The 11,836-nt window shown below is 35.3% G+C and overlaps 1 protein-coding gene across 7 annotated transcripts in view; it reads right to left on the reverse strand.

Annotated features, from left to right (window-relative positions):
* LOC121864645 (UHRF1-binding protein 1-like) overlaps positions 1-11,836 on the reverse strand; it is a 126,636-nt gene that overhangs the window by 25,965 nt on the left and 88,835 nt on the right. For 6 of the 7 annotated variants that reach the window (XM_042363763.1, XM_042363760.1, XM_042363764.1 and 3 more), the window contains one exon: positions 8,428-8,562. In XM_042363763.1, coding sequence (XP_042219697.1) covers positions 8,428-8,562 — 135 coding nt within the window. Of the gene's footprint in view, positions 1-8,427; positions 8,997-11,836 lie in introns of those variants that run through there. The other variant, XM_042363766.1, reaches the window with a different exon arrangement.

Here is an 11,836-nt window from a genome sequence, read left to right on the forward strand (position 1 = left end):
GTTACATGATTATACAAATATTGTTCGAGATTCATAAATCAGCGTTAGAGCAAATTGCGTTATCAAAACGTTATAGCAGAGACTCACTATTATATATATATATATATATATATATATATATATATATATATATATATATATATATATATATATATATATATATATATATATATATATATATATATATATATATATATATATATATATATATATATATATATATATATATATATATATATATATATATATATATATATATGACCACCGGTCATACAACCGCCCCAGTCAGACCAAAAAATTTTTTTCAAATTACGTATTTTGAGGTCTCGACATTAGTGATTGCGCTGTGTACTGACAAATTTTCATTTGTAATTCCTTTAAAATGACTGGCAAGCTTAAAAGTGAGATTTTTGGTGCTGAGAAGAAAAAGACACCCATTTTAGATTTTCTATGTATTATTTTAGCATTTTCAACTTCACGATATTCGATGACCTGGATTTGGGGTCCCAACGTCGTGAAGTCAAGGTGGCTGTATGTATATATATATATATATATGTATGTATGTATATATATATATATATATATATATATATATATATATATATATATATATATATATATATATATATATATATATATATATATATATATATATATATATATATATATATATATATATATATATATATATATAACCTGGGAAAAGAAAAACACGAGTTTAAGCGCTTTCTGTAATTCACATCTTCAGGGGTGAGTACAGACTAGAAAGTAATACAAATCAAGGTGTATATATACAGAGGAGGGTGAGACCAGTCCCACAATGGTCAGGTATTAGGTAATGACCCTACTAACCTTTAAATAGCACACAACGGTTGGTGGTCAGGTCAGATGGTCAAGTGACCGGCCTTCTCACCTGATCACAAATCTTCTTAATTACAAAATTGTCCAGCTTGTACATGCAGTTACTCCAATTCATGTTGAATGCTTCGTATGTTTAATAAGACTAGATTCTATGATGTTTCTTTACTAAATCCCCTATTGGCAACATTTCTAACTCCAATATCAAGAATAATATGGATCTGGTTGATAAACCAATAACTTACACATTAATCATGATTTTAACTGGTCAGCTTTGATGTACGTCACTCTTACAGGTCCCAGTTGATGATTTACTGGAGTTCCTCATAGATTCCTGGATAACATTTTCTGCCCGTCTCGAAAGACGACTTCATCGAACTCATCAAACTATGTATTAAGATTGCAAATTCGAATTCAATGGAATATTATGCTCAAAATTTGGTATGGCAATGGGTAATCCACTCTATTAACAACCTATATGGAATTCTTTGAAAAACTATTAGTAATATTTTACCACCCTCAGCAGTCTGGTTTAGATATGTTGATGATGTATTATGTCTCTGGCCATGTGAGGACCTAAAAGCTTTCCTGCCAACTTAACAACTTAGCCCCTCGATCAAATTCACTGTGGAATTAGAGCAAGACTGTAATTGCCATTCCTAGACTGTCTGATACACATAATAGGTAACACTTTTAAGTTCAGTATTTATGAAAACCAAGAATGTGTGTTCATTCATTCATTATTATTCTGCCCACCATAATAAAGTCAAACAGTCAGTATTTTCAACAATGTTTTTCGTGTCTTGAGAATTTGCAGTCGAATTCATCGATGAGGAATACAAATATATAAATAATATTGGCTCAAACCTTAAATACCTAGATCTTTCATAGACAAATGCTTAAACATTACTAAGAAAACTTTTTATAGAACTGATCCCATCCACCACATGTCCATAAGAATATCTTAATATTACCATTTCACAAAAATTTCTCTACATTCCTGCACAGTACAAAACCTGGAGCGCCAATGTGGCATTTAAAAAACTCATGCACTGTTAAACAAATGTTAATCAAGAACTCCCCAACAACACAATTGGTTGCTTATAAAGTTCCTTGCAAGGAATGTAATATGTTTTATTTAGCAGACAGGTAAAGATCTTGCAACTAGAATTAAACAACACAAATACAGTGTTAGAACAGGTTAGAATCCAATGCTCTGTTTGTTCATTTGAGGATAACAAGCATTGCATTGACTGATAATGCCTCCTCAATATTACCATAATTCAATTGATAGTAGGAACATCATAGAATCTAGTCTTATTAAACATATCAAGCATTCAACATGAATTTGAGTAACGGCATGTACAAGCTGACAATTTTGTAATTAAGAAGATTTGTGATCAGGTGAGAAGGCCAGTACTTGGACCATCTGACCTGACCACCAACCGTTGTGTGTGCTATTTAAAGATTAGTAGGGTCATTACCTAATACCTGACCATTGTGGACCTGGTCTCACCTCCCTCTGTATATATATACACCTTGATTTGTATTACTTTCTAGTCTGTACTTCACCCTTGAAGATGTGAATTACACTAAAAGTGCTTAAACTTTGTTTTCTTTTCCTTGTGGTTATCAGCATATACCATCACGCTAGAGTACAGTGATTTACTTGCATATATATATATATATATATATATATATATATATATATATATATATATATATATATATATATATATATATATATATATATATATATATATATATATAGATAGATAGATAGATAGATAGATAGATGATAGATAGATAGATAGATAGATAGATAGATAGATAGATAGATAGATAGATAGATAGATAGATAGATAGATAGATAGATAGATGATAGATAGATAGATAGATATATATATATATATATATATATATATATATATATATATATATATATATATATATATATATATATATATATATATATATATATATATATATATATATATATATATATATTTATATATAAAATGTGTGTGAGTTGCATCTCATCAGGCATGTGGGAACCAATCCTAACCAGGACTGTTCTAATACCCAACCCACAGATATTTGCTCACATGATCGTCAGGCACAAGTTTCATTATGACGATTTCCTTTTGTGTGATAAAAGGAAGCTCCTATAATGTTTTGACAACTGTGTTAAGTAATACACATGCAACACATGTTCTTTAATAGAGCAATAATAAGTACAGTTGAAGGAGAAGAATTTTTTTTTCAATTTTAATCATAACAATTAGGTTCTACTGATGAGGATTAAAGGGAAATGTACCACACACAAACAAGTAAGTTAGCTGAAAACAATGAACACACTAAACTTGTTAGTATATACTGTATATCTCTTAGCCTATGTTTATCCAAAAAAATGTAAATTCACTTTTATACAACCAATAGAATTATTCAAAGAAAAGTCCTTAGTTTTATACAGCATATTTGATTTTGGGAAGAGTCCCACACCAGCTTGTAAACTATGATTATTATTAGACCAATGAAAAGTTTGTTTGTAAAAAGAGTCAAGATGATAATTACAGCATTATAGTTTGAGAATACTGTATATGGTACTTAAGAGACTGTACTGTACATTCCTTATTTCAAACACAAAGAGTGAACAAGAAATTATCATAAACTGCCTCAGCATGAGCTTGTCAAAAAATAATCTCAATCTGTCAGTTAGGACTGGTACAGTTTTCATAGAGCTACTGATCGACTGTACATGTGTGTACAGGGATTACAGAGAGTAGATGAAAAGAATTGATTAAAATTTTTCATTTCTCTATCTTGGTACAGTACCTGGTAATTTAACCTGAATAGCTATCTTTACAGAGAAGACCTGAGAAGACTGGGGATAATGGAGGCCATGATTTATGTAGTAAAACTCCTTAAATACTATACTGTCAAAATGACAAACTTCACTGATTATGACAACAAATGTGATTAAAGATTAAGACTTTATTTAAATTTTTTTCTTTCCAAGGATCAAAATCACCTGATTCAAGTGTCAGATAAGTCTGTGGCAGTTCATAAAGAAAATTCTGCATATTTTATACTTTTATCCTGAGTTCATCCCAAAAAATAATTAATTACACGATCTTATTTGTGTAGAAATGACATATACGAGCTAGAAAAAACTGAAAGAAAAGACGTTCTGTATAAAATCATTAATATTAAAATACTAGTAAAATTCTTACACTGTACAGTTTATATTCTGGTACAATACTTATATTATCTGGACCAACTGTGACTTTTACTTGTCATAGGGACGGCATACCAAAGCTAATGGTTGCAGGTCAGAGGTAAGCCACAACCTAACCTAACCATACCATTAACATAGGTCCAATTATAATTAGATCCAAATTCTATTGATTACATTGGATTGAAGTATTGTAGACTTATTAGGATTGAGGCCCATTTGACCAATCCTCTGCTCATTAGCCTGATCTAACTGGTAACATTATGCTCACCTGAAGCTTCAGTAAAGGTTATTATACTTCCTCACACAGCCCATCCCATAGTATGAACCAGATTATAGTAAGCAGATGCAAACGCTTGTCTGTTAATGGTTATTGCACATAACAACAAAAAACTTAACTGGACAATAATAACAAAAATGATGCTAATAACTCTGAACAAGAGCACTTTGACATGAAAAGAGGTTATGAGAAATGATATTAGACCTAAGAGCCTGATAAGAGGTCGTAAATCATTGTTGTTAAAGATGATGAGACAAGCTAAAAAAAATTTACGGAGTGAGTAGAAGACTAAATGGTAATTTGTTATTCTTTGCACTTAAAAGCATTATCTATTCATTATGGCATCTGGTTATATGATTGGGGTTCATCAAAATTATTTGAATATTGTTTATGACCAAATGAATTCTTGAGTTACGTTGTGTATATCTTAGTTAGTCTTCTCAGGTGACACACACAACCACAGTATCTTTTACCCCAATCCTTCCTTGAACACTTAACAATCCCTAAACACCTTCCATTTGTTAAAACCTTCCATGTATCTTAATAATCCCCCAAAATTCCTCTTAATCCTCATGATTCTTAAAGAGATTGCATGAATCCTGATGCTGGGGAAAGGTGCTCAGAATGAAGACTAGGGAACTTACGGTAAACACGGGAGTAAAAAATAATGTAAGGGAGAAGATAGGGAACCACTATTAAGATGGACCCATGGACAAATGACACATACACACACACACATACATACATACATACATACATACATACATAATACATACATACATACATACAATACACATATACAGTAGTACCCCGATTTACGCGGTCAATTGAACCCACAGGGTACCGCGGAAAGTGAAAACCGCGTAAAGTGAACAACAGAACATATGGGATTAATTCCAATAGAGACTGGCCCGACCCAAACTCCACTTTTTCCGACACAATACCTACGCTGTAGTAAAAATAACATCTAAATTTTACATACAATTAAGAGAATCAGTGATGACCAAACTCTCTTTCCAGCCTGCCACTGGCCCCTACCTCTCTGAGAAATGATTGGGTGAAACACTAGATTTTAACGTTTAGTAATAAATAATACCTCAGACTAAAGTTAGGATAATATAATTGACATTTCTGGATTCCTTGCAGGTCAGGGAATATTTTGAATGTAAACTTCATATATTTTGCACAAAAGATAAAATACTTGCTTTGTGTAAACCAAATTATTACATTAGATCTAAAATTTGTATGTCTAATGCAAAATCCATGATGTTTATATTCAAAATGATCATATTGTAAGAATTCCAGCAATGTAAATTATATTCTGGCCGGGTAATTTGTATGAATTTTATGAGCTAAATAAAAAAAAATATATATATATACTTCACCGCATATATGAGTAGATGCACCGCGGAAAGTGAAAGTCCGGTTCTGGCAAGGTAGCGCGTAAATGAGAAATCACGGAAAGTGAAACCGTGTAAAGCGAGGTAATACAGTATACATACAAACACAACACACATCCACAAGCATACAACTCTCTCTCAACTAGGAGGTGATGATGGGAAGTGAGAAAAAGAGGTCGAGTTTCCTGTGTTTGTAAAGTACAGTACTGTACAGTGCAGTACAATTAACCATCCCTACCCGCTCACTCCCATGCAACACCAGTGAAACCTTAAAAGTTCAACCCTTTATATTGAACATCCATTTGCTCCTTCTAGCACACTGGCTGTAAAATGCCTAAGCCCCCTAAATATGTGAATAATGCAACAAATTTCTAGTGTGAGTGACCAATTAACACTGATTTTCAACTTGTTATGTCCAAAAAAGGTAATGAAGTGTAATTTTGTATATACTGTTATGTAACTGTTGTGTATATTTCATTGTGTATACAGTAGGTTCTTGCCAATAACGACTTCCACAATAACATTTTCGACAATAAAGTTACAATAAATACCCATTTTCGATAATAACGTCTGGATTCTCTTGAATAACAGAGATTTCGCGGGAAGCGTCCGAGCGCATCAAAGATAGCGTTTGTTTGCCGCCATGTTGATGACATAGTTGTCCGCTCCTCCTCACTCTCACTCTCATGCATGCTCCGTGGAATACAGCACTGTTCCCAAGTGTGAGATTTTTGCCTCTATAACCAGTGGTTGCTAGGGTCAGTGGTCAATAATGGCTTCTGTATTTTTGCCTGTGGGGGCTAGGGGAGGTGGTAGAGGGAGTGATTTGCCGCCTGAATGCCCGAGAACATTTAAAGTGAATGAGGAAAAAGACCCCAAAGCTCAGAGACAAAGCCACAAGAAGCGTGCCTACTCGGTCAAGGATGAAGAACAGATTGTTGAGCTCATTGAAAGTGGTGCACGGAACATTGATATTGTGAGGAAATTGAACTGTCCTGAGTCTACAGTGCGAAATATTAAAAGGAACTTAGAGGAGAGCAAGAAGAGTATTGCGCTGGCTAAGAAATATTTCGGTACTGATGGAAATGCGAGGCGAGCTATGAATGATAAAAGTGACAGAAAGTTGACGAAGACATTGATGACATTAGGGAAATGCCTGAAGATTTTGACTTGGTGGGGTTTGATGAAGTGTTAGCAGAAGTGGGCAAACCGGGTGCGAGAGGCCAGCGTGGGGACGGGGATGGAGATGAAGCCAGGGAAGTGGGTGGAAGTTCAACGCAGTAGCCTCCATGCCTCAGCATCGGAACAATCATCACACCAAGCACCTCAAAAACTCCCCCAAGCTAAGTGTTATATTACTCAAATTCTGTATTTTGATGATTGAATAACAATTCTTTTTACTTCAGCTAACAAAAAGTGTTAGGAGGACTTCAAAGGGGAAAAAATGGGTAAAATTCTTGGGGCGGCGGCACCAATAAACCCTTTTTACGTATTTTAATGTCACACAAAAAAGTTTTCGCTAATAACGGCGTTTTTCAGACACCTATTAGACGTTATTGGCGAGAGCCTACTGTATGTCGAATTGTTCAGTGTTGAAGTACAGAAACTTGTACAAAAATGTACCACATGCACCATGACCATCAAAAATTAATCCGGTCCAGTCATCTTTATAGTTCCTCTTGTCAATACTATCTCTTGTCACAAGATTAACCCCTTCACCACAGGGATGCCACTTTTGACATTATATTTGTCTAATGGCAGACAATTTTGTCAGCATAGGAAGGATCCCATATACAAGGGGTTAAACGAGGCAATCAAGGACGAACAAACATGTCCACACTTCACAGTGGTTTTATAAACAGTGAAGTAAGAGCCACAGTACTCTACCTAACAACATTTATACAGCATTGTCCATAACATGACATACTTGAAAGGGGGAAAAGAGAGTCAATGGTTCTGTAGTTATTTGAGATTATTTTTTTTTTGTCTATCTCCTCTTGATTAAAAAAAAAATCCTAAAATAAAATCCTTCAAGTCAGTAAGCCCTACACATACATTACATACTGCTTGTACTAATGGCTTTCATCCCTGAAATTTTCAGAAAAATTAAACAACCAATATTTTCAGTTATGGTTCTTAACTCCTACAACTGTACTACTTTGAGATTACTAGTATTTATCAGTGAACTAAAAGCATAGGCCTTCCTTCCAACAAAGGTCCTTCAGAAATTACCCAAGTGAACTGATATTTAAACACATTCTTCAGCTGTATTGTATTTTGAATCATCTGGAAAAGTTATGAGTGTGCAGATTGAGCAACAAGAAGAAAAGTTAGTGTGTGAGCTTCTGATCATATGCTGTACTGTATAAGAAAGATCTCTATTTTTACTGTGTTATCTTCTTTCCAATATATTCATCACTGTTCAGTTTCAATAATTTTGTATTGTTTCATACTGTATTTCATAATCCAAAAAAGTGCTTTTCCTTAAACTTCTAACACATAAAACTAAACAAATCAAGAAAATTTCTGATTTACAATAAGGTCTCATTCAAATTACACAACACATCAAACAAAACATTTCATTGGAATGGAACCCAAAAGTCATGCAAAAATATAAAGATATTACGGATAATCGGTTTTTGGTAATAAGGTACCTGGAATTCATCGTAGCCCATGGTGGTACACTCCTCACACATCAAGTGGCAGCACTGGACTTTGACGGTGGACTCGTAGCCGCGGGACTCCTGCACCACCTGCATCCGACTCATTTTGAACGTTACTACTGATATCTGGATAAAAAATGTTATACAGTAGTATTTTCTTTACATTAAAATGGCACAAATGTCTGGGGAACAATAATCACCTACAATAATAGGAACAAACTTACTTTGCTGTACAACTGTGTAATGTTACATGAACAAATGTCTGCCTCATTCTTTAAATACTACTGTACAGTAATGCAAATTTTAAAAACACAGGGTAGGGAGGACTATAGCACTAACACTGTAATTATTAATTTGAAAACATATTTTTACTCTAAGCTCTTACATATAACATGAAATCAATGTTATGATAATCATTACTGTTAGTATTGTTTCTCATGATCTTCTGTAAATAGGTATTTTGTACATATGAATATTACTTTACTTAACTTTACTTTACTTTAACCCTTTCACCGTGTCGGCCAATTTCAGCGGTATTCCCCAATGAGTGCCAAAAGTCACTAAAAAATGAAAATGCTTTCATTAACGTTTGAACTTTTTTTAAATTATAAAAGTGTGAGGAATCCATATTTAACAATTAAAAAGTCATAAAATAATAATATCTAGGATAAATTTACGATTTGTGGGAAAACACTTTTTTTACCTTTTTTCTATGTTCATAATAATGGACAATATCATAAGTAGATATGTCAGATTGTATAAACTGCAACGATAGTTTATCTTCCATTGAAGTCACATAATTTTATATTACTGACCATTATTCATATATATATATATATATATATATATATATATATATATATATATATATATATATATATATATATATATATATATATATATATATATATATATATATATATATATATATATATATATATATATATCATGTAAATTCAATGAAATACGGGGTTTGAATATCTGAGTTTATTGGCCTTTTATTCAAGACATCTTGAATAAAGCTAAAGCTAAGGCAATTCGCTGTTTTCCATTTTCCCGTTTTATATATATATATATATATATATATATATATATATATATATATATATATATATATATATATATATATATATATATATATATATATATATATATATATATATATATATATATATATATATATATATATATATATGTTAACCTCACTTTTACGACACGTAACCCGGAGGGTACCGTGGAAAGTGAGGAACGCGTAAAGTGAATAACATAACATATGGGATTAATTGAAATGGAGTCCGGGCCGATCCCCAAACTCCACTTTTTGACGACACACAACTATGTTGTAGTAAAAATTTTATCTTAACTTTATGATGGTATGAAAAAACAAGTAATATAGAAGAGGTTAGGTTAGGAAAGATAAAGGTTAACATAGGAAAAATAAAGGTAAGGTTAGAAAACTAAAAATTATGTGGAACACTTACGGTAGTAGAAGAGATGGGTCGGCATACGGGGATGGAGGCTGGTTCCGAGGCAGAGGGCAGATTATCACACCTTCAAACCACATCACTGGCTTGGGCTGGCTGTGGTGGGTTGCGGGTGAAGAAATCTGTTATGCTTTGCTGACGGCTGGCGTTGATGTTGTCGTGATACACCTTGATGTACGGCTCCATAGCCTGCACCAGCCGGTTATGGAAGACTTCATAGCGGTCATCGTCATTGTCGCGGGAAAGGAAGGACTTCATCTTCTCTGCACACTCCATGGCACCCATGGCACTTAAATTGTGTTCTTCGGAGACTGACGCACCTTCTTCCTCCTCTTCACTGACGTGTTCTTCTTCCAACATCTCGTCGGCAGTCACTTCAGGATTTCTGATCACCTCCAGGATGTCGTCGTTGGTGGTCTCGGAGAAGCCTGGAACTGTAACAGTCTGCGCAGCTTCTCTGGCAAGGTCCACTGCTACTGCAACATTCTGAACCTCACCAGTCACAGATTGACTCCTCCTCTCACCTGGTATTCCATGCAACACATGTCTCCATGCGTGACGAATTGTAGCAATAGACAGCTGATCCCATGACTCCACCAAGAAGTCCACAGCTCTCTTGATGTTAAATACTCTCCAGAATTGTTTGAAGAGTATTTTTTGCTGTTCTAACTGTTGATCCTCATCTTCTTCGCTCTTGCTATCGGTGGTGGTGTCACTCAGGTTACGCAACTCTTCCCTGGTGTTGGTGTAGTCGCTCAGGACCTGGAATTTTTTTGTTGAGAATGCAGCTTTCACATTGCAAATCAACTCCTGGTCCATGGGCTGGATTAAAGACGTAGTGTTGGGAGGAAGGAAGAACACTTTTATGTTGGGGTGACGATCTAACAGTAGGGGCGAGTGTCCTGGTGCGTTGTCCAGCAGCAACAAAATATTAAATGGGACATTCTGTCGCTCACAGAATTTCTTTACATCGGGAACAAAACAGTCATCAAACCAGGAGGGACAGTGTAGAGAACATCCATGCCTTACGTGCTGTCAGCCAGTGGACATTTAGCTTGGTCATGTCCATGCTCTTGTAGGCGTGCGGCTTGCGTGCTGTGTGGATCACCGATAACTTGAGCTTACAGGTACCGGAGGCATTGGTGGTAAACAGGACGGTGATGCGTTCCTTCTGCATTTTCCGGCCCCGAATCCTGCTGGCATTCTTCACAACGAAGGACTTGGAAGGTAGTTTTTTCCAGAAAAGACCAGATTCGTCCATGTTAAACACCTGGTCGGCACTGTACTGTCCTTCCTCCATAATCTCACGTAAAAACGGAGGAAATTCCCGAGCCGCAGCACGATCAGCACTCGCTTCTTCACCACCAATGTTTATATTGGTGATCTTGTTCCGGATCTTAAACCTCTGTAACCACCCAGAGGAAGCATTAAAGGGTTTGGGCTCTGAAGTTCCCATCTTTCGTGCCACTGCCATGTACAGTTCACGTGCGTAGTCCTTAACAGAGCGCGTGTCGACCGCCATGTTCCGTCGCGCCTGACGCACCAAGTACCTCACAAGTAAATTTTCTGTCTTGAGAAGCACCTGGTTGTGAAAATACTTGATAATAGAAGCACCTGTAGACTTTGTGATCTTCATGTGCTCCTTTATCTTGGCTGAATCCTTCTTTATAGTCCGGATCATAGATTCGTTCACGCCATGCTGGCGCGCCAAATCAACCTGCCTTGTTCCTTTCTCCAACTCTTGGATGATGCTATACTTCACCTCGTAGCTTAAGGAACGTGGTGTCTTCTTTGGTTTAGTGCCGCTGGGTCCAGGTAAGGAAAGGTTTCTCTCTGGGGGTGGTGGTCCGGCGGAAGCCATTTTACGGAACAATGGATGCGCGTTTACACGGAGTGGCCTGGAGGGATGAAACTGC

The sequence above is a fragment of the Homarus americanus genome, unplaced genomic scaffold (assembly GCF_018991925.1).
Source record: "Homarus americanus isolate GMGI-L3 unplaced genomic scaffold, GMGI_Hamer_2.0 scaffold57965, whole genome shotgun sequence".
Classification (NCBI taxonomy): domain Eukaryota; kingdom Metazoa; phylum Arthropoda; class Malacostraca; order Decapoda; family Nephropidae; genus Homarus; species Homarus americanus.